Below are 24,303 nucleotides of genomic sequence, written 5' to 3'. Positions count from 1 at the left end.
GTTGTGGATATTGTGCAGAAAGCATTTTTACTGCATTGGTTTTTTTCCCAAGGATTGTTACCTTGGTAATTTCCTAAAAATGTTTTTGCAATTATGCAACTGCGTGATCTAACTAGTCATCTGAACCGACTTAAACCTCTGTTGTTTCAGTGCCAAGGGCGTTACCCTTTGTTATACGCTTCTTCTTCAATCTTGGCTTTGATCTCTTCTGTAATCTTCTCTGGACTGCAGACAACTTTGGTTGGCGTAGCTTCACTTTCCTGCTCCGTCAGAGGGTTTCCACTGCTTTTGTTTCACATAGGAAAGAAGAGACAGGGGATGGGGCAATAAAAAAATTGCCGTTACGCAGATACGTGCTCTCTCCAGTTCATAACCACGAGTGTTAACAGTAATAACCTCTGCCCTATTGGAGAGACTTAAATGCCACAGAAAGGAACGTGGCGCATATGCCACTGCAGCTCTGACAGAAGTGAGACATGATATGTTTAAACTAGTCCTTTGGGAGGTCTTTAAACATCACTGGCTTTAGAATAGCACGCACATCACCAGATTGTTATTGTCTGTCTGTCTGAGAGTTAAACCCCGGTATTTAGATTTGACAGTACGGTGACAATCTCTTTGCCTTTTTATGCTAAAAAAGTACGGTCGGACACTGAGGGCTGGTTTTTGTCAAACCTTCTTGTCCAAATGTTTATATTTAATCACAAAATAGGATGTGAAATTGACTGCAAATGGGATTTTTGTGGGATTCTTAAGATATTTTAAGCACACTGAAAAAAACGGAAGGTCGCTTAGGTCATAATCTTCCAAAAGGGCCTTGCGTCTTGGTGTACTCTCTCTTAAAAATAAATGCATTTTATTAGTATCTGTGGTTGCATGGAGAAATATTAACATCCACAGCTGCACAAAATGTTTCTATATATTGCACAGCTTAAAAAAAGGCCTAATATCACCTAATTTGTTGTTCAAAGTTAAAAAAAAAAGTTTAGAAATATCAATAAAAACTTTACATAACATCAATTTCTTTCCCCTTAAACTATGCATTAACTGTCGATTTTCTTTTCAAATGATATAAAATCACGCACAATAAAAAACACGCTTACCAAATTAAAAAAAAATCTGAATCAAAACCCCACTTAAGTTTGAGCCCAATTTTCACTCTTAATTAGTTGCTTATTAGCATGCATATTGGGTGTATAATAGCATTTATGAAGCACATATTCTACATCCCTAATCCTATCCAATACATAAACATAACTACCTTTTACGAAATAGTCATAAAAGTAGTTAGTAGAAATGGCTTGCTGTGAACAGTTGCTTACATGTCACGAAGACCTTAAAAAAAATCATAGTAACTTATGGAAAATTGTCATGTCCCCTTTGAAATCTGGATTGGACGTAAAATAATTGGTTTTTTATGAATGAATCATTCAAACATATAAAAACCATAACGAATAACCTAAGACTAAGACACTGCACAAAATGGTTGTTGAAAGCAGATATGCTATTAAATTCACATAATATTTTCAAAATGGGTCTTCTATGGCATCATTGTGAAAACCCACTTTAAAAACACAATTTAATGGATGTTAGTGAATGAATGCATCCTATCGCACATCCAAATGCATATCTTTTAATAAGGCAAACTGATCCATTGTTTTATGGAGACAGAGGATGTCAGAGATCAATTTTCCAAAGCATTATTTGATGAATGTGTGCGCAAGGACACAGTTTATGAGGAACGTGGCGGCACAGAGTAGAGAAAGGCAATTACTTACGATTTGTCAGGCCCGTCTTGTTGAGTGGGGTCTGAGGAACTGCCGTTTTTAATGGCGTTCGCCTCACACTAAGAACAACAATAGGAAACAAACAGTAAAAAAACTGTCAAGGTCTCATTCTGATGAATGACTTGGGCCTTCAAGCGGTCACCTCGATGAAATGCCACATGTAGGAAACTTAAAGATAAAGCGTCATTAATTACACGAGGCTGCTGACAGGCTACAACATAAGAGCTGACGAGTGCAGTGCGTGTGAGATAGGACTCACCACCACAGGAAGTGCACCGGGTGCAACATTAGGGCCAGCGGTGGCTGGCGTCTGCCCGGGGATGTTCAGTAGATTAAACTTGGGAACTACAGCCACGCTAACTCTTCGTCTGGGCAATGCCTTAGAGAAAACAAAAACATGCTCACTTCATATATATACACATTTGATCTGTAATATATACATTTAATCTGCAAGAACCATATGAAGAGTTTGGCTTCAAAAATGCTCTAAATGCCATAAAAAAAAAAATAAAAAAAAGATAATATTTAGTTTTGCTCAACAGAAGAAACTTGCAGTTTTAGAAGAATTTTAACCTTCGAAAAGGTTCTCCTATGGCAACAGTTTTTTTTAATTCTTTAGCCACAGATTTTTGCCTACCTTTCCCATTTGCACAGACATGGATCTTGATGTACGTGGAACACCATCCTCTGTGCGAAACACGTAAGTAAGAGATGAAACATAAGCGGGCATGTCTTGAGGGGGAACGACTGTGGTTTTGATGTTTCTGTTTACCTCCAGTGTCCACGGATCCCGCATAGCAGCGGCTGGAGTTCTGGCTGGCAAGCTTCTTAAACTCCATCAGCTCAGCGTGGTCCTTCTCATACGTCCGCTTCAGATTCTCCACGTACTGCATCATCACCTCAGTGGCCTTATTCATTCTCTTCTCCTGCCAAGGATGAATCAAATTATCATATGTACGATCCACAGTGTATTCTGCATCTCCACGCACTGTGTTTTTTGGGTCTCACTAATAGTAGCAATAAGGACAACAATGTTATTTATCCAAGCAGGACATGTCCTGGATCAAAATCCTTGGAAAAACAACGACATCTGCTAAACTTATCATAACATATCCTGTACAATCAGAGTGAAATAACCAAAACCCAAGCCTATTCTTAAAATCTGACTGGTTTAGTAGGGGGCACAATCCAAATTTGCATATTTAACGAGTGTAAAACTTACATATTGCATAAAACATTGGCGAATAAGCACCCTTTCCATCCAACGAGTCAAAGGGAGCAAATCCATTAGTTCCTGATAAACTGATACTATATGCGTCGGAGTGAGCAGATGAAACAAAATAAATAGAGTCACTGCTTTTAGAGGCCTCCTGTATGGGAACGCAAGAGTTATATAGTTATACCTTTTAGAATGACCATCACAACATTTCAGATGCTGTGGAACGAGATCGATCTGCTGGTTAGACAGGTTTAGCTGTCCTACAGCGCAAAGTCACATGACTTTCCTGATGCACATGGTGGAACGTATTCAGCAAATTCATTTGCATCTGTGATTATTCGCTTTAACCCTTTTCCGCACAAATCACAAACTTACAAGCGAGTGTAAAAACTTTTTTGTGAATTAAGGGATTCTTATTTGTCTGTTTGGTCTCAAAGTCATCATTTTACATGACCTAGTTTTATTGAAAACAAGAAGATATTCTTAAAATAAAATGATTTATCTTCCCAAAACTGCATATTAGCTGCTACATTTCTGGTTAACATTGTTTTTTGGAGCAGCAAGGTTGATTCAGGGACATGTCTTAAATGACGTTTAGTCTATTATCAGTCAAACACACTCAGGCATGTTAGGCCAGCAGGTCTGGAAGGTTACTAATCTTGCATCTACTAGGCAAAAGTAGACTTAAAATGCATTTGTTGTTAAAAGAAACATGACTAGTCTATAGGGTATTAAAAATAGGCAGCAACAACAACCTCAAAAATATTTGGTTTTTGGGTTCACTTTATTTTGACGGTTCCTTTACCGTATTCTGTTGACTATAAGTAACATTGCATCTACATATCTACTAACTTTCATTATTAGTAGAGTATTAGTAGACTGGTAGGGTTGGTGTAAGTTGACATGCACTTGTCGAGAATGTCTGTTGGGAGATCATCAAAATAAAGATTTAGCAGATATTAATCAGATAGTGTACTGATATTCTAATGACGGTTAGGTGACTTTTCAAAATAAAGTGTTACCAAACATTTGCAAAAGTAAGGCATGGAGGTGCATGCAGGGCCTATTATTAATAGTGTTGCCAATAGCTACAGACGTACCGCTGAGTCCTTCTCTGTTCACTTGGTTTACTTTGGCTTGCACATTAACCTAAGGGCAGCCATGACACTTCACAAACATATCTTATCTGCTGGAAAATAAACATTCCCATTTAGTGCCCCTCTAGTGCACCAAGAAAAGAGACCGTTTTCTCATGAAACTCGTGAAGATCACTTCGATTGGGGGGCTGAGAGAGACCTGCAGTCACATTAACAACATGCATCAAATGCATTTTTGCTGTTAATAGTACTGAGATGTATAAAGCATCTCCTGCAGAAATCGAGCAGCTCTCTGTTGTCAGTGCATTGGATTCGCATCACAAACAAGATGAGCGTTCAATCTGCATGGGAAGCTTCTTTACCCTCACATGAAAAACACAACTGCGCAGATGACGAATCTAAACATGCCTGCCATTAAACCTCTTAAACCAATCCATATTTTTACGCGAATATCAAGCAGAAAATGTTGGCCAGCAGGCAATCGCTATGAGTGCATTAAGTGACATCTGTGTATTTCAGAATCTGTTAAATGTACAAGAGTATCTGTTGAATTTAATGGGGGAAAATTATACTGTTTACAGACCGGACGCTTTGTGTATGTTAAAGATTGCAGTTGAGAAAGAAGCGAATAGACTGCGTTTATAAAAGTAATTAAAGGGGTGGTTGACCGTATTTTTCTAGACCTGATTGTGTTTATGGGGTGCAGTCCAACATGCATTAATACTTTAAGAAAGCCCCTGGTTTTCAGTAATAAGCGATGGGTTCAGATTGGTCAGGTGGCCCAGTGCATTGTGATTGGCTAAACTGCCTCTAGAGCATGTCTAAATGTCCCGCCCCTCAGCCTGTGCTCCACTTGTATCGTAAACAATAGCGTCGTCTATATTGCTCATCAATTTGAGCCATAGAATATTAGTGAAGAGGATCTCACAGAACCAGAGCAAGCATGGCTCTCAATGATATGTTTTGGTTTGCTGTTGTGTCATACAGTTAGACACACCGTTACGGCGAAAGCCATAACTCATGGTTGAGTAAATTATGTTAGTTTTGTTTTATTGGCACAAAAAAGTATTCTCGTAGCATTTCAAAACTGAAGTTATGTCACATGGAATGTTTTCCTGATGTATTTACTACGTTTCTGGACCCTGGTAACATTTTAGTCGTGTTGCTGTCTATGGAGGGTCAGATAGCGCTCTGATTTCATCAAAAATATCTTAATTTGTGTTCTGAAGGGTTTGGAACAACACGACGAAATTTTTTTTAGGTGAACTAACCCTTTAACTTTGGGTGACTGATGAGTATATGGTATGCGCGCCGAAAGACACACATCAACTGTTTGCGAGCTGTACTTCACGCACTGCAAAAGACAATTAAGCTTTTTTTTTGCTTGTGAAATTTTGAATGCGACCACAGCTATGATGAGCATCTCACCTGCCTCACGGCTCCCACCATTTCAGCCCGGCTGGAAAGGCGGTTGGTCAGGCGGTGCAACACGGCGATGGTTTCTAAGAGCTGCTGGTAAAACTCCCGCTGCTCGATGTTCTGCCACTGCGACACGGTGTTCTGAAATGGGACCCCAGCAACAATTACAGCTACATTCCAGTGCATTCCCAACACGTGTGTTTGTGCGGGCTGTTTACGTTCGGGTCTGACCTTGAGGCTGCTTTTAAACTCTTCCAGTTCCTTCTCCGTGTTTTCCTCAGTCAGGTTGCGCTCCCTTTCCGCCTGTTTCAGTCGAGACTCCAGCGTGTAATTGTCGTTGCGGAATGCCAGGGACAGCTGCACAAAAGCATTCTGCGGGGAAAAGCAGCAACGCGACCATTAAAAGACAAGACGCAGCGATTCACTTTGAAGGTATGTGTCAATGTGGAAACACATCTGTTTTCACCGGTTTAAAATCAATTAGCCTCAGGCACAGTGGAAAATACACATGCAAAATCACGCACAAAAATAATTACTTTAGATAAGTGTCATTCTTATTTATTATCGAATTCTTTCATTTTGTTTGTAATGCAAACTTTTTTTATATTATTATATATTTATTGCCATTGCATTTTAAAGACTTTGAGAAAATTTTTTTTATAAAAATTGTTTTGAAAAGAATATTTAAAGCACCACTGTCCGACTCTTCAGCTTTTCATTAGATGTCACATTTGCTGAAACAAACACTGAATTTATTCTTAAAAAAACCCATAAATAAAAGACAAACCATTGGGGTATTGCTTATAACACTTTTGATGTAAAAATAACACTATGACCTTCTCCTAATGTCCTCTGTTACCATGATGAACTTTCTTCACTAAGGATGCATTTATATAAAAAAGTAAAATAGCAAACAAATATTGCAAACTATTATTTTAAAATCGAAATAACTATTTACTTAAAAAGAAAAAACATTTTAAAATATAACTGAATTATGCAAAGGTACATTTTTAGTATTATTACTGTCATAATGATCCTCCAGAAATCATTCCAATATGCTGATTTGCTCTTCAACAAACATTTCTTATTAATCTTAGAACTAAGCTGTGCAGCATACTGTTTTGTGTAAACTGATATTGTCATTGATAAACGTAATGCGTCCTCGCTAAACAAAAGAAAACAAAACACTTGAATATTCTGGATGGAACCAGAGAAAGACGGAGGAAAGCAGCAATTTTATAGGACCTTTACTGTCAGAATTACTTTAGAGTACAGCCAGTATTGTCTGAATATTAGAGAGGAAAATACGTCCAGCCCTTGACCCTCACTAGCGTCATCCTGGGAGCGGACTGTATCCACAAAGGCCTGTTTGTTTCCTCACAGGGGACAGGAACTCACTAAAACCCATCAAACTGCCATGTCCTAAGTCAGGCTCAACAGCACAGACAGCCATGGCCCTTGCGGACACATCAAAACAGCCTCCTTCTGGAAAACCGTATTAAGCTAGAACAGCTGTGATGCAATTATGATAACCTACTGATTCATGTGCCCTCGGAATTTATTTTCTTAATTATACACGGGAACAAAGTTAACAAGGACCAAATGCATCTAAAGCTGCTTAATAATAAACCCGCTGTCATAAGCGCAGTTGTATTAAGCTCACAATTTCAATGCTTATGAAGAAAAATCTAACAAAAAAGAAGGTTTTTGGTACAAAGCAATGACTAAACGACTTTGTATCAAAAGCATTATTTAGGTTTTTTCATCTTTATTTAATAAAAAAATACACACCTCAACTTCCTTTTCTGAGAGCGGGGGTGCGCTGCAACAAAAAACAGTTAGAAGACGTGAGGAGGTATTAATAGTAAGGAAATGGTTGATTTTTTTTGATCAAATGATGGTTTTGTGAACACACCAGCCAGGTAAACCTCTGTGCAGTTTGAGTTTGCGTAGCATGACGTCTGAAATGTTGGGCATAGCATCAGGTTTCTCTTTGGCCTCCTCTTCACTGGGAGAGCCGGTGAGCGGAGAGCAAGGACCTGAGAGATAAACCCATTGCTAGGTTTAACGCAGCACACTTGAAAGAACCGTAAAAGGAGATCATTGCGAGCGCTAGGTGTTAATTGTGACACGTATGGCGCCATCTAGCGGTGTACGAGTATAGTTACATTGCATATGTATTTCACACGATAAATTCATAATTTGCTGCTTATTAAGGTGGTTGGGTAGGATTAGGGATTTTAGAATAAGGTCATGTAGAATAAGGCATTAATATATGCTTAATTAGCACTAATAAATGGCTAATATTCTAGTAATATGCATGCTAATAAGCAATAGGTTTAACTATAAAATGTCACCCTATATATTTCTAATGTAGTTTAAATGTAGTTTCTTTTTTAAGCTTTTTGTACATTTTGTGAATTTTACATGTTCATTAAATTAAATAAAACCCATTAAATGTTAAATATGCATTTCATAAGATTTTACATACATTATGCAGTACATGTTCATGTGAGACTATGGGAAAAAAAGACTTTTTGTTGCACACATTTTTAACTAAAGGCACAGTTTACACAAGGTTTTTTTTTACTATGTTTGATTTCAGCTCATGTTTATCTTAAGTAAAATAACTTTGATGAAAATGTAATGATTTAATTTTAGTTTATGACAATAACCCTGAGCAGAGGGATATTAAATATAACAAATCAATATAACAAAATGGGTTCCAAGGTTGTTTGGACTTCAAAATCTTGTTGCAAAGTAGAAAGTCTTGCAGATCTGGATTGACTTGAGATTGAATATAAGATTTTATAGTGTTCAGCAATATATAAAAGAAGTTGCAAAAAGCTTATGCGCAGACTGAATCATACCTCGTTCCTGCTCAGCCGTTTCATTCAGGTCAGGAAGCTTTGAGCTGGAGATGCTCTGGTTACGTATCAGTTTGTGCTCCTAGGGAAGGAACGGAAACTGTACTTATTTTACTAAATCGGGGACATAATATTCCCTTTACTCTTCCAACCGGGCTCAAACAGCCGAGAACGCCATAAAAGGAACATTAAAAACTACTAACACAGCACGGTTACCAGGTTGTCCAAAGACAACAAAGGATTACCTCACGCAATTTGGACAGTTTCTGAACGTTCCCGGGTGGCACAGGGAAGTCCTTGTACCCGGAGGACTTGAACAGAGACTCCCGTGATTTGTCCGAGAGATTGTCCTCCCCTTTGGGTGCTGCATTCCTCATGTTCATGGAGCCCACCGTGTCCCAGGAGACGGCTCTCATCAGAGGAGGGAAGGCCCCTATCGTTTTGATTTCGGCCGTGCATGGGGCTTGCTGTGTGGGTGGTCGGGGGACGGGTTTGGCTACCCCTGTAGCTGGAGGCTGACTGATGCCGCAGCCCGAAGTCTCTTCCTTTTTCTGGGCCGCGTGTTCAGAGTTCTTCCCCTTGTCCGTTGGTGCGGGATGGTCTGGCTTCTCCTTTTGAAACACCGCGGGATCTCTGGCTGGTACAGCGCTGGCATAACGGGGGGTTAAAGTTCCTGAGGACACCTTTCGCTTGTCACTGGGCATCCAATCTACTAGCCTTGTGAAGGTCTGAGGAAGAGATGACGTAAAATATGTTTTAGAGTTTCTATATTGTATTGTACATAATTTTACCTTTTGTGTGTTTTTTGATTTTACATTTGAAGTTTATATCTTGTAAATGTACTAATTTGCTACTTCATAATTATACATGTGAGGTTACACACACAAATATATATTTAAAAATACATATATTCAAATATAAAATATTACAAATTGTTTCAACAATTCAAACAAAGTATTTTTAAATGTGTTTTAGTTCACTTAAATGTTTGTCAGCATTGACAAGTAAACTTTAACTATATTTCAAAGACAATAAAAGTAACGAAATTACATAAATATATCCCTACGTGGGTAAGAAAAACACTCTAAACTATCTGCTACCTAATATAAATGTCAACTATAATGCATTTTCATTTAATTGCAACTAACATATATTTAAGTGTCAGAAAAATTGCAAAGTATATTTTTCCATTTTTTTTTTTTTTTTTATTACAATTGCGGCCCAACAATCTAAACATCAACTACACTATGACAGTTGTTAGTGCAATAAACATTATATTCGAAGTAAAAATAAAACAATAAAAAAGGAATAGCATGGCCAATTTAATGTAAGTCACTCACATCTATTTTAAGCCAAAACACTGAAGAGTCAAAGATATTACATTTGTTACACAAACCTCCTGCTCTGGTTTACTGGTGTCCCCTTGGTCATGGGTAGACGGTGCCTCCAGATGCTGAGCACATACACAAACACGAACAATCCAGTATTTATCATCACCAGGAGGACACATGGAGAACATACAGAGGGGAATCTGAAGTGGCGCTTACCTTAGCTATGGAGGGACTAGCTGGAGGTGTTGAAGTGCCCTCTGGACCTGATGGAAAAACAAAACCATTTAGCTCAGACCAACCATAGCAGGGATCTCGGTGGGTAAACGTGACTGAAAGCACAGCGTGGTACCTAGCTGTGAGGGTGCGGAGAGGGAACTGCTTCTGGACGGTCTGGGGGAGGAGCATGGCGTTGGGTTCGGGGAGAGAGCTGTAACCCAAAGACACTGTTACCCATTTTTGGACATGCACTGACCATCACTTTGTTTAATCTCTCATCGGCCTGTGAATACGTTCAAGTCAGTAAGCTGTAGCTGGTAGGCAGGAGAAAGGAGGAATTTTGGCTGGCGCACAAGACATGGACATGCGGACACGTACATGATGTTACAGGCTGATAAGCAAGGAAGTCGCAAAAGCTAAAAATAAAGAAGCCTCTTCTGAAACAAACATTTCAAGAACGCGACAAAAACAACGGCATTCACCGCTTGGAAGACGTTTCCTTTATTAAAATCAAGAAGAATTGTGTTATATGTAAAAACAAAAAACTTTATTTGTTGAGTTGTTAAGTTGATAATATGCTGTCAGTTATCATCAAACATAATTTTGAGATGCACGCATGATATGCACAAAGATATTACAAAAGGCTGTGTACGTGAAGGTAAATGTCTAACTGCCTAGAAAAGAGATGCATGATTAAACCTCAAAGATTATTGTTAAAGGAAATGTTTTGTTAAACTTCATAATGAAAAGATCCCAGATAAGTGGTTTAGCTCCCCTTAATTTTGTAATGATAATATTTTCAAAATATATACTGTATGTGTGTGTCTTTACTATTACTATTAATCACTATTAATCGTTGCCCATATATATATATATATATATATATATATATATATATATATATATATATATATATATATATATATATATATATATATATATATATATATATATATATATATATATATATATATATATATATATATATATATATATATATATATATATATATATATGTGTGTGTGTGTGTATGTATGTATGTGTAAGTTTAAAAAAGGTCCCCTATGACCCCAGAAATTTTTTTTTTTTTTATTTTTATACCTGTTGGAGACTCAGTGAGGCTGCAGGTGGAGCGCCGGCCTCTGCGCTGCAGGAAGCGATCACTGACTTTCTTGGCCTCCTCGAGCAGCTCCAGATTCTTCTGACGATCCTCTTCAGATAACTGCAGCTCAGGAAGCTGATCCTTCACCAGGTCTATCACGTGTCCATCATCATCTCAAACACAAATACACACACAACCTAAACACAGCTGTAACTCGCCAACTCATCTCAAAAGGAGGAAGAAAGTAAACACATACCAAAGTGCAAATGACTCAGTTTCATAAACGTTATTTTAAGCTTTCCTGCAGCAGCTGTCCGTACACAAAGTTATATACATTTTATCTTATAACATGTCTTTAAATTCTGAATCTAAAGCAATATATTTTCACATTTACACGAGTGTGTAGATGAACATACCCACTGTGGTGATGGGACATGAAGAGGCTGAGTTTCGGGAGAGACGAGGTCTAGGGCTGTGTGGTCTGACATAAAATAAAAAAAAAATGTAACCAACACATTCTCAACATGACTGAGCAGGTTTATATTAAGCTTAAGTAAAAACAGTGTCTGAATGACTAAAAATGCTGTACAAAGATTGGACAATAAAGATTTTTTTTGGTAATCTTTTAAATGGTCTTCTTGACACGAGTACCTTGCTTTCTCAAGAGGACAGGGCTCTTGCTTGTTGACTTGTCTTGGAAGCACAATAGCTGGTGGAGTTATGGTTACATTCACCATCTTGCTTTCAACTGGAGCGTACTGCAGAAAAACAAAACACAACACAAGGATGCTTCTCTGGCTGGCTGTAATGTTTTTGGTCAGATTCTTGGAAAGCCTCGAGACTGAGGGTTTTACATTTTTAAACGGACACTTTTACTTTGCAGAGTTCAAAATATTTTGCATAATATTCACAATAAATATATATGTGTGTTTGTGTGTGTATATTTATAAATATATATATATATATATATATATATATATATATATATATATATATATATATATATATATATATATATATATATATATATATATATATATATATATATATATATATACACACACACACACACACACACACATATGAACTGCCAAGTTTTCTAATAAAAATTCTTAGAACAAGATAGATGCTATAGTTGTAGTAAATTTGAGGTTAAACAAAGCCACAAAAATCTTAATTCAATATATACAATCTGAAAGCAATTCTTAATGGTGTATGCAGACTATCTTCTCGCTTATTTAAGGGGAAAATCCTGCCAAAAAACATGACTAATTATGGGATTATTTTATATTATATTATTTTTTTTCATACAGTACCGTAGCGGCAAAAAAGAGAAATTAAAAGCAAACAGTAAGATGTAATGATTTTTCATGGGAAAGTATGGGAAATTTCCCAACTGTACTGCACAGCAGGTCCACTTTTTAGCCCCAGCAAACAATTTCACACATGCCAGCTCAAAACACTTAGCTTTCTCCCATGGGAAAAACAACATGTTGCGATAACATCCCCTGTACGAGAGGAAGCAAAATATTAGTCTTTGCAGTAGTCCAATTACACTGTTTTTGATTATTGTGCAATTGCGTAACTACTGATTTACAATTTATTATGTAAACAGTCTCGACTTTTATTAATTACAAATTATCATCAAATAATTACATTCTTTGGGAGCAAAAAAATATCATCAGGAAGTGCTCTCTGACAGAGCCATGCCACAACATGCCACATACCATCAAGTGCTGTCATACTTTTATACACAAAAACGATCACGGCGCGCTAAAGTCCTTGAGTTTAGTACTTCAGTACAAAGTGGAGGCTTTATTTGTTTGGCCTTTATTCTGGGATTAGATTACTGAAGTGTAATATGATTTTAAAGAGTGGTCTTATCTGAGTCCCAACCTTTTATGAGTCACAGCACGAGTGGATTGTACTCACTCAAGAATAACATAATGACTAATGAAACAACAACCCCTGACAGGCTTTGATGTTGAAATGGACTGTGCTCTCCAAAAGCTTGTCTTCGGTGAAGCAATAGCTCTTCTCACTCACAGGCCACGATAGAGTGACATTCGTAAAAAAAAAAAAAGGACTTTCAGTAATGGCTGACTTCCCGGGTGCCGTCGGCTCTGGAACAGGAATCCTATTGGCTGTTACCATTATCTATCAGTACTTTGAAATATTTGTTAAGGAACAGAGTGAAGTTGGCGGCATGGGAGCGCTCCTCTTCTAAACAAGGACGCACACATAATTGCTGACACCTTATGAAACCCTGTGCGATGGCGTTTCAGGCAAAAGCAGAGTATATTTTGGGAGTTCAAAACAAGTTGGCAAAGCGAACTTTCTGAAAAAAAAAAAACTCTGCTGCAGCTGGTGAACGCGTTACAATTGGTCTGTGACTTTATCAATAAAAATTATGTTTTTAAATTGGTGTTTTGGTGACAACACTAGAAGTGACTCGTCTGAATTGCAGAGCAGCTGCAAACAAATGCTCAAATTCTTTCTTAACTGATGTTTCCTTCGCATTTTTGTTACGTTCATTTTGTTATTCCGCTACCAGCAGATATACACAGTGTATTTCAAAAGTTCTTTTTACTCTTCTACCATTAAGAAAAGAATAACAAACGCTGTTTTTCTTTGAGGCCTAACTGTGTAACGTGACTTTGCAAGCAGAACTGATCCATTCTGTGGCGTTAGGGTACTGATAATATCTGAATCCTGATTAAGAGTGGAATGCAGTCTTTTGGGAAAAGATTATATGCATTTTCTTCCTCCTCAGATGACCATCTTTACAGGGATCATAAGTCAGATGTGATGTGGTTAGTGCACGTGTTTGAAGGTGAAGAGAATCATTTTTGCACCACTAGTCGCACAAAGCCTTGCAATCTGTGTTCGATTAGCCAGACTGGGTCAGCCAATGGTGGGGCTTTTAGACCGACTAACTATGGAGGTAATCTATTGGGGGTCAAATCTGAATCTTGTAGGCAGGACTGTTGTGTGTGTATTTATTATATAAAGTTGCACATGCTTCCCGTGTGTATCAGTGTATTTCTGCTTTTTTGAAAGCGCCACCTACTGTCTGAGAGTGAAAATGCATTTTCATTCAGCCTCTGCCTTTTTTGCATATCAGACATTTGGCAAAAATACAAACACGAACATTTTTACCAATCTAGCTATGATTGTATTAAATCCTATTGAAATTCTGTGGTGTGAAATCTCTGTTTTTGGCGTAGGCATAATAGTGCAATATTCATTGCCATCGAATGCAACGCAAATGCAACGTGGAATAGATGCACAAATATTCAGATTTGGCCTGACGGTGTGAATGCAGTCTGACGTGATGTGATAGTTTGACTCACTGTGGAGGGCGAGCTGGATGTACTGTCGAGCTCCTCTGGGGAGTCTTCCTCTTCCTCAGGAAGGGTGGGCATGGCGGGGATGAGCGGGGGCCGAGAACGTGTGTGAGGGAAGATAAAAGAAGTGACAGAATCTGTCACAAAACTATGAGCTTTCTTCAGTGAAGTCTGCTCACCCCGTGATCGTGTGAACTGACATACAGCGGAGGGGTCCGCTCGGTCCTGTACAGACAACACAACACATGCATGTGTGAGGAAACAAGTTTATACAGTTACAGAACAGTAGTGTTGCTAGTGCCACGGTACACTGAAGGTAATATCATGGTACTGTACAATAACCATATTCTCACGTGTTACTGAACTCCAAGGCACTGTATTAAACGTGATAATAGTGAAAGACAGATTAAAAGGGTGATTTAATGATAGCAGAACTTTTATTGGAAAACAGCCTACTTCGGCTACATTTTTGATGCAATAATTGATTAAAAATACGTAAAACAAGCATTCAACTCAAGTCACATTTTCTCACTAGATCAGTGGTTCTCAAAAAGAGGAGCTGAAGAACTTCCAAGAAGGCCTCAAGATGATATTGAAAAAAGTCCAAACAACATAAAATCAAGATACTTATACTTACTTAACTTAACTGTTTTATAGTTTCCAGGTTGTTGTTCAATATACTTTTTTGAAGCCTACTCTTTGCATTATTTTGAAAATAATTGTTTTAAACATTAGAATTCTTGTTAAAAAAAAAAGGTAATTTTCTATTTTTAGCAATGATATTACGCAGCGCCTGAAAACGCTGGGGACTATGAGTTCCTTGATTATTATGCCAGAATGAGAGTGCAGTTTCTAGTTATATCAGTCTGGAAAATAACAATTTTTCATTTTCCGTCAGCCTTAGTACACAATGTAACTACAGAAGGTTAAAGTTTTAAATAGGAAAAATACTTATGCTCTTTCATCATTTTTGAGTTATGCTAACGGTCTAATCAGATTCAATGATCTATGCTAAGCTACAGCTAACTGTGCTACTACCAGACCCCCCGAGATCGGCTGAATGGATTTCAAAACATGTTCCTTTAACCACAGTGTGACATTTGTTTGGCAAAATATATGCATGTTTCCCCCACTGGCCTTTGTCCTATCACAAAGCCCCATCTCATGTTCCTGCCTCTCAAGAGTTTTAAGAGGAAATGTTTCCCTACAGCAAAATAACAGTTACTGATGGCATCGCATATACAAAAATACTGCTACAGGGATGAGCAGGGCCAACAAAAATAACATCTGAAAGTGTCATCATCAGGAGAAGAAAAACTCAGAATCAATACGGGACCACCATCAACAGCCAGTGAGAGTGGAGTTTTTGCCTATTTATATTACCTCTAACACAGCTTATCTCTGTCATAAACAAATGTCTAAAAATATGCATGAGTCATTAATGCAGCAAATCAAAAAGGGGCTGTTTCACTTGTGTAAAACCAACTGTCTGTCGAGTTGTGCTATAAACACGGCTCGGTCTCAAGATACAGATCGTGGAGAAAGGAGACTCCTTCATTCTCCCAAAGGAATGCATTTCATTTTCTATTAAATCCCATCTGAACGCTACGAAGGCTATCTTTGGCTTCCTGTACACCCAAACAAAATAAGAGACAATTTCAAAGACAAATCTTATTTTAGTTAATGTCTTAAAAGTGTAGAGAAACTCAAGAGTGTTTACACAGCAGTGAATTCACATTATAAAACTGGACCATGATTGTACAGAAGAAAACAGACAAGCACAAATAAACCCTGCCTCACTTATCCCACACACCTCTATCATGTAGCATGGCAGGTTCTTCAGGCAAAAGATCCTACCCTCAAATCCCAAATGGACAGGTTTCCTTTAAAGTTTAATTTTATTTATGTGAACCATCTGAATTTTGCAAAGCAATCTGCAGGGAAAACAGTCTTTCCATCCAATTGAATCAAGAGAACAGTCATTTCCAATAACAAAAAACCAAAAATAATTTATTTAACAATTCTTCTCCCCTAAGTTAAATATTAAATGCCATTTTGGAGAGTACCCAAGAATGCAATTGCCGTAATCAGGGTTCTTTACGCTTAAGTTAAAGCTTGCGTTTGAGTTGTGGTACTCTTCAAAGTGGTGGAACATAGTAACTCGGGGGAGAAGAGTTGTAAAAAATCATTATTTTTTATTTCTTTGCACACAAAAAGTACTCTCATAGCTTCTCTCAAGTTGAGCCACTGATGTGAAATGGACTGTTTTACTGATGTCCTTGCTACGCTTCTGGATCTGGCAACATTACAGTTACATTGCTGTCTATGGGAGAGTCAGAAAGCTCTTAAGATTCCACTAACAATTTCTTTAATTTGTGTTCTGAAGTTGAAGGAAGGTCTTATGGGTTTATTGATGTCAAAATTGTCATTTTGGGGTGAACTAATCCTATAAGGTGATAAAAATGCCCTTACAAATGTTAAAAAGAGGACCGTGGAAATCAAAAACTGGACCCTGGCTCCAACCTCAATTAAACAAATCTTAACCAAAAGTAATCATGGTTTTCATGAATACTACAATATTTCAAGATGGCTTGCTGGGACGAGTTGTAGGACATTGGCCTTCAAGCACCAGGACTGGGCACCCCTGTTATCTCTAACAAATGATTCAGTCACATGATGTTCTGATAAACATCAATGATTTCTTTTTCTGTAAATGGGATTCCATATCAGTTTATGCACATTTTACCACAGAATAAAAACTTCTGTCAAACAAGGATATTATTTGCATCTTGGTGTTTTCAGCTAACAATATCCCAAAAGCATCCTAAAGCATTTTTATGGTCCATAAAAATGGTTTCGGATGCTTTGCTTTTCAATTATTTCCCATTTCCTCAGAGTACCTTACTTCAACCAGGGAAGAATCATGCCTGTAGCACAAATAGGAAGTCATGCACTTAATTGTAACACTTAAAAAGTATTAGTAAAATACTTTACCCACACATGTATCACTAAATGTTTAAAATGGCATCAAATGGAAGCACAAGCCAGATTCTTGCTCCTACCTAAAGGGCTGTCTAATCATGGTCTTGAAGGACCAACATCCTGCAGAATATAGCTTTAATATACTAAAACACACCTGCCTTGAAGTTTTTAAGTGTTCATCATGAGGACTTTGATTACCTGGTTCATATATGTCTCAATACGCTACAGCTAAAACTCTGCAAGAACAGGACTGTCTACCACATCTTAGATTATACAAAAATACTCAACACCCTTTCCTTAATTGGGGTTATATTAGATCCAACACACTGAAAAGGATACATACCTTAAATGGGAAAAACATTCTCAAGTCCAAGTTTAAAAGGAAGTATGGAGCATTACTGAGTTTTTTTCCCCAAGGTAATTAATTCCAGACACATACAATGAATTAAGAATGAACTAATTCTCAATAAACAATGTGTTTTTATGAATACATACTGTATATCCTAGGTGCATGGCTCATTTGGGACAGTGTATCGGTACTGATAATGGATGAAACTCACCCCTGGACTGTCAGTTAGATCTTCACCCTGGACACTAGGATTCTTTGATGTTTCTGAGTAACTTGTTTTTGGGTCTTCTTCAGTCTCACTGTTCCCTGTCCTTGCCTGACTCTCCGATTCCTCCTGACTCCTCCCAGTGCAATCTGAATCCTCTCTTTCCTCTTGACACCTCCCAGTATCCTCTACTTGATTCTCCCCTGATGAATTGAATCCTTGATTATCCCAGACGTCCGCTGACTTGGAAGGCTGCCCTTGGTTCAGAAGTTTTAAGGCCTCTGTCCTGCTGCTGTGCTCTGTTTTTTGGCACTTTCCAGAACTCGCTGTTTGTCCTCCGCTGTTTTGTAGCTCAGTTCCTGCACATCCAGTCTCTGCTTTACTTTGACTTCCGCACGTTTCCTTGTTTACAGTTAAGGTGTTCCTAATAGCCTCTGACTCTGAGAGGAAGCGGTCATTGCTTGCTGGCCAGTCTAACCTAAAGGAAAACAAAGAACAAAACAACTCACTCACTGTCCATAACCTATGCACAACAATGTAGCATACCAATTTACTGCTTATTAATGCAATACAACCAGATTTTTACAATTTCAGAAAAATTACATTTTCTTTTTATGTTTGACAAAAGAAAGTCATGCAAGTTTAACACAACTTGAGGGTTAAGTGGCATTTGTGTGTGGGGTATCCTTTTAACTAGAATCCTTTTAATTAAGTTTCTGGATGGTTGCTAAATGGTTCCTAAGATGTTTGGGTGAGTAGTAGGTGGTTATATGGATGTCCTGGTGGTTGCTCTGTGGCAGAGGACATAAGAGGAGTGGAACGGAACGAAAAACATTTTTTAAAAGAGCACTTCACCACCGCTCCATCACAAGCGCAATTCATGCAAACGATATTAATTGATATCCCTACATATATACAGTACTTGGAATAATCTAAAAGGTCCAGGTCTCTACGATATTTTGGTCCCTAGACATTTAGTGTAGCAAAATAAAAGTGGAAAAATATTTTTGTCCCACTAAACCTAAAGGACACATTCTTCCTAGGTAATGCAATAGAGAACTATTGCATTACCAAGGAAGAATGTGTCCTTAAGGTTTTTGGTCCACGGGTTTAGACGTATCAGTTGGGAGTCAAAGTAATTTATTGGGGCCATGGTGGGTGACAGTATAAACTGTGTTGCTCCTGCACAGTCTCACCTCACGCTGGATCATCTTTGTGTGAGGATTTTACATAAACACACACAAGCCTTGTCCTGTAAGAAGTGAAGGAATGTAAACACTGACCCAGCTACATTCTCCTGTCTGTTGTGTGGCGTGGGCTCCTCACAAGCAGACGGTCCCGGCAAAGATGTCTCACTACAGAGTAAAGCAGGACTCTGTAGGGTAAGGGCTCCCACAGATGAAAGACCTGAAAGAAACCAATACTGTTAAGCTGACAATGAGAACTCTTGTTGGTCTCAAAGAGCAAATATATTAAATCGAGACCAAGTTGAGACTTCTGGAATCTTGTATTCTGTGAAAAAAGACAAATGTCGGCTCCACAATTTACAAGAGATCTCAACTATGTCTCAAACTGTGGTCAAATTTGCGATCAAAGGTCAGACTTCTCAATATGAACTCAAACTCTTTCAAGACCTAAGCTCTGTACTCATACTGTACGTCAACAATAGTCTCACCAATTATACATCGAAACAAGCTTTTATAAAAGGAAGTTTGATACACTGAATACGAAAATCATGTTACCAAATGTGAGTTGTCCAAAACCTCAGAAGTGTACATTCCCTTACGAAAAATTAATCACGGTTTTACTACAAATAACACCAAAACACTAACCACTGTGGTATTTGTGGTAAAACTGTGAATATACAAATGATAACCAAAGATGTTTTTTTATGACTAGTCCCACACTGTTCTGGAATCTTCCAGACAGCACTAAAATATTTCAGAAAGTTATAGAAATTTCTAGAATGTTCCCATTCCTGCATCTTTCTTAATTAATGACAGAAGTTCTGAACTTCACTGACCTACATATTTATCAAAATACTGATGTGAAATTAAAAAGTACATCAATAATAAACATGACAGGATTACAAAACAATAAATATTCAAGCGAAACAAATGTTTGTGCACTGTGTTCATTTGGGTTATCTGTGGCGAAGTCGAACTTTCTTTGAAACACAACTGAGAACTCTTCAGAGCTAAGAAAAGAGCGATCCTTTTGTAATATTACCTGTAGACACGGGCTCAGGGCAAACACTGACAGCACGTCTCAGACAAAGCTCAGATGGTGAAACAGGATCCTCATCTAGAAGGGTTGCGTCTGGGTTTTTGCTGACCTTAAAGAAAAAACACATCTTCAGTGATGACTCTACACCAGATGAATCTTTCCTTTGTTCTGTTGTGCGCTGTGTATGTTATCTTATCAGAAAAGACCATTCAAAATATAATTGACATTTAAAAGTGATTACATCAAAAGATTTCCCTAACACTTTGACTAAAACAGGAGAGTGTAGTGCTGGGCGGAAGAGATAACGGTTTTGAAGGCACAATATCAACACAATCTCTTCCACATTCGACACAGGACGTAAGAAGCCTCTGAGCACTGCAATGATTGATATTGGCTTGATTTTGATGGGAGTGTATGAATCATGTTTTGTGATGTGATTCATATTCATTTTTATAGCTCTATATTCTTACTGTAACCAACTGTTGCATTTGTCTATTTTTATATTTCTTTTATGTTTCTTTCAAACCTGCGTGAGTTTCTTTATGTTAAACATAAAAGAAGATATTTTGAAGAATGATTAAAGGGTTGATGGTACCTATTGACTTCATAGTATTTCTTTCTCTACTGTGGAAGTCAATGGGGACCAACAACTGTTTGGCTCTTCAAAATTCAAAACATCTTTTGTGTTCAACATAAGAAACTCATACTTGGGGTTGAGTAAATGATGCCAAAAATTTTCATTTTCTCGTTGAACTATACCTTTAAAGAAATTCAGATGAAAGTTGATATCACAACTTAAAAACTCCTTTAAGCCTCCTTTTACGGAATAACAAAGAAGAAAAAAGGGCTTCTTTTCAATTTTCAATTAATTTTGTTATTAAACTTTACCATAAAAAAAATGTTACTGGACTAACAGATGTTATTAGATTTTATATCATGGGCTCATATGAAGAAGCAAATATAAAAAAATGGGCAGCTTGCCATCTGCTTACTGCGAAACTGTAGGTCAGTATATAAAAAAAGAAAGAAATTAATGTTTATTCTGCAAGAATAATGGTTTTCATAAAATAAAAACTACTTTACTAGTATTAAAAAGCCTTTCTTTCACCTTTTTAACTATATCAAAATGGCAAAGACTATGACAAGAATACGATCAATATGAAATATGCATTTGATATACTGTAGGTATATAAAGGTAAGTAGATGGTAGGGCACTCTAAATGATTTCAGTGGTCCAGGGAGGCCAGACAGCAGGAGTCCTGCAGCACGTTCCCCCGCAGAGAATGACACACAGATGAATATTGCAGTGTAATCCAATCACCCTGATTATTTCCTGCTGGCTACGAGTCTATGTTTGTGAGATTTTGTTCTGTATAACTCGCCCTCCGTTCCTTTCTGTGGTCAATCTGGGCTATATTCTCATTGACTGGATCTATTTTTACTTGGCCTTTGACTGTCACCACTGAAGGGAGTTCAAGTCTTATAAATTTGAGGAGGATGGAAGGTCATCTTGATGGCAGGTCCCTCCGGGTCCCCGATGACCTCAGTGTTACCTCATGGCAAAAGCTCTGACGCGGCTGCATGAGAAAGTGCATGTCCTCCCTTCACTGGTTATGTAACACAGATACAGTGAGCCAGATTTGATGAAAATTTGGTTGTGTGAAAAAGGAAGTGGTTGCTATACAGTCACTGTAAAAACAATTGGAAACGGAGAGAGTGGTCGAGAAACTGGTGATTCAGGTGAGCATCACCAAAAACGTTTAATGATAAACTGGAGTTTTCTCATATTTTCAGTAAATGAAAGAAACGCAGAATTGAACCTTTACTACATATTTTGGAAAAGATATTGAAGAAAATAGTTTCACATACAATGAGGTACAAAACACCCCTAGTGTAAATTAGAGATAAAACCATCTAAAATTTCATACCACAATCAAAGTGACCAAAATGATCACAGTTCTCGCCATTAACGAACCATTCCCAATGACTTATTCTGGAAATAGGCTAATTTTCCAACTCCCCCAGAGATACTAAGTTGAGTTTTACCGTTTTGAAATCTATTCAGCCGATCTCCAGGTCTAGCGATAGCACTTTTAGCATAGCTTAGCATAGATCATTGAATCCAATTAGACCAGTAGCATTGTGCTCAAAAATGATCAAATAGATATTTTCCCTATTTATAACTTCACTCTTCTGTAATTACATTGTGTACTAAAACCGACGAAAAAAAAAAGTTGCGATTTTCTAGACAGATACGATTAGGAACAATGCTCCCATTCCGGTGTGATAATTAAGGATATCATACAGCGCCTTAAAACAGCCAGACTCTCTTGTTTGCATAGGGAGCATGTCTTGCAAGCCAGGGGCTATTTTCCACAGGTGCTGCATGATATTATTGCACCTGCTGTGGCAATGCTACGGTAGCATACTTCCCTGATTGGAATAGGAGTATAGCTCCTAGTCACATCAGCCTAGAAAATCGCAACTTTTCATTTTCCTCCGGTCTCAGTACACGATATAACTACAGAAGAATGTTTTAAATAGAAAATTTTTTGAAATTGGTCGGTACTGGTCTAATTGGTTTCAATGATCTATGCTAAGCTACAGATAAAAAAAGTGCTAACCCCAGACCCGGCTGAATGCATTCGAAAAAGGTAAAACTCAACTTATTAACTCTGGGGGAGTTGGAGAATGAGCCTATTTCCAAAATGTTCCTTTATTAATAACAATAAATACCAGAACTATGCGCTCCCTGTTTGCAAACATAATAAAATAAGTAATATCATCTTTGGATTTTCTTAAACACAATTTAAGTGTGTAGTTACAAACAAAAAAAAGTTATAGTGTCATGTTAAGTATTTTCACTGGGTTGAGTCAACAGAACTAAATTTAGGTCAGGACAGATTAGGTATAAAAAGCTGTCAATTTCAAGCAACTTTTTTATATTTGAGTATTTGCTTTGCTTTAATGACAGCACCATGCAATCTGACATTAAATGCTAAGTTGATAAAACTTGATGATCATGCTCTCTAGCATGGCTTGAGCATCATCCAAAGAGCACCTTGAGCTTCAATGGACACAAGAACATCTGACTGTCTGTCACATGATCAGTGTCACAATTATGCTTATTTAATTAGAGGGCTATAAATACACCAGAAACTAAAACTTTATTTCCAGGTTTAAATTAAATAGGTCTCAGACTTTCAGACAACATCGTGTAACACCACCATGTAACCTGTGCTGCTCCTAAACATGTGTGTAACATGCAGTATTGTAAAAGGAAAGTTTTAGGCAATTGAAACAATGTCACAGCTCCCAGGAAACCAGGCTGTGTGCTTTAAAGTACTTCTTTCTTGTCCACCACAAGCTTGTCTGAAGAGACATAAATCAATCCATGCAAAGAAAAACTTGCTGAAACTCTACCTGATTGGCCAACAGGGATGAAAGATGCTCTCTCAACAGCCCACTATTTCCTTCAAAGCCCTCTTTGTATTTGTGCTGTTGATATTTTTCCTCAAAGCTCCACGATCTCCAGCGTCCTCTCTCTTTTCCTCTCCCTGACTTTTTTCCCTGCACCAGCCTCCCTGTGACTCCTGGGAGCTTTGACCATTTAAGGAGAAGCCTTCTCGTGCTTCTCCGGACCGCTACTGCCGTGTGTGTGTGTGTGTGTGTGTGTGTGTGTGTGTGTGGTTTTCTGCCTGATGCTCCAATGAGCTGCAGCTGAAGTATGAGCCTGTATGTTTTGGACCTCTGCCTCCTTCTGATTTAGATTTAGTTACTAAAATTTTATGGATGACTTTGAAACAGATTAATCGTCTGCATCCTGTTAATGACAGAAATGTTACTTTATTTCCTCTTTAAATATCACTAATGAACTTGCACGTACTAGTTAATAAGAAGCTTCTGAACTGCAGCCAATACAGGCCACGAAAGAGGAAGCGATGAAGAGGTTTTTTTTCTGAATGTTTATGTCTGAATATGCAAATACTATGTGACATCCACAATGTCTTCTTTAAAACAGCTGCTCAGTGCTTTAAAGGAACAGTTCACTCAGAAATACAAGGCCATAGAGGATGTGAAGGTGTTTGCTTCCTCGCTGGAACAGATTTGGAGAAGAAGTAGCACTACATTACTTGCTCAGTAATGGATCCTCTGC

At 37.9% G+C, this 24,303-nt stretch overlaps 1 protein-coding gene across 1 annotated transcript in view; it reads right to left on the bottom strand.

Annotated features, from left to right (window-relative positions):
- The window catches only part of mrvi1 (murine retrovirus integration site 1 homolog), a 37,102-nt gene that overhangs the window by 2,186 nt on the left and 10,613 nt on the right, over positions 1 to 24,303 (bottom strand). The window contains exons 10-30 of the mRNA XM_043243778.1: positions 20,151 to 20,256; positions 19,205 to 19,328; positions 17,928 to 18,399; positions 14,392 to 14,610; positions 11,690 to 11,796; positions 11,455 to 11,519; positions 11,038 to 11,211; positions 10,070 to 10,147; positions 9,937 to 9,983; positions 9,786 to 9,842; positions 8,635 to 9,117; positions 8,393 to 8,471; positions 7,438 to 7,561; positions 7,314 to 7,344; positions 5,754 to 5,894; positions 5,532 to 5,663; positions 2,560 to 2,713; positions 2,425 to 2,474; positions 2,047 to 2,166; positions 1,779 to 1,846; positions 166 to 285 (exon numbers count right to left, since the gene is read on the bottom strand). Of these exons, the coding sequence (XP_043099713.1) occupies positions 166 to 285; positions 1,779 to 1,846; positions 2,047 to 2,166; positions 2,425 to 2,474; positions 2,560 to 2,713; positions 5,532 to 5,663; positions 5,754 to 5,894; positions 7,314 to 7,344; positions 7,438 to 7,561; positions 8,393 to 8,471; positions 8,635 to 9,117; positions 9,786 to 9,842; positions 9,937 to 9,983; positions 10,070 to 10,147; positions 11,038 to 11,211; positions 11,455 to 11,519; positions 11,690 to 11,796; positions 14,392 to 14,610; positions 17,928 to 18,399; positions 19,205 to 19,328; positions 20,151 to 20,256 (2,951 nt within the window). The remainder of the gene's footprint in view (positions 1 to 165; positions 286 to 1,778; positions 1,847 to 2,046; positions 2,167 to 2,424; positions 2,475 to 2,559; positions 2,714 to 5,531; positions 5,664 to 5,753; positions 5,895 to 7,313; positions 7,345 to 7,437; positions 7,562 to 8,392; positions 8,472 to 8,634; positions 9,118 to 9,785; positions 9,843 to 9,936; positions 9,984 to 10,069; positions 10,148 to 11,037; positions 11,212 to 11,454; positions 11,520 to 11,689; positions 11,797 to 14,391; positions 14,611 to 17,927; positions 18,400 to 19,204; positions 19,329 to 20,150; positions 20,257 to 24,303) is intronic.

This window comes from Puntigrus tetrazona, chromosome 7 (genome assembly GCF_018831695.1).
Source record: "Puntigrus tetrazona isolate hp1 chromosome 7, ASM1883169v1, whole genome shotgun sequence".
Taxonomy (NCBI): domain Eukaryota; kingdom Metazoa; phylum Chordata; class Actinopteri; order Cypriniformes; family Cyprinidae; genus Puntigrus; species Puntigrus tetrazona.
Note: the sequence above shows the minus strand (reverse complement) of the source record. Positions and strands in the feature narration are given on the sequence as shown.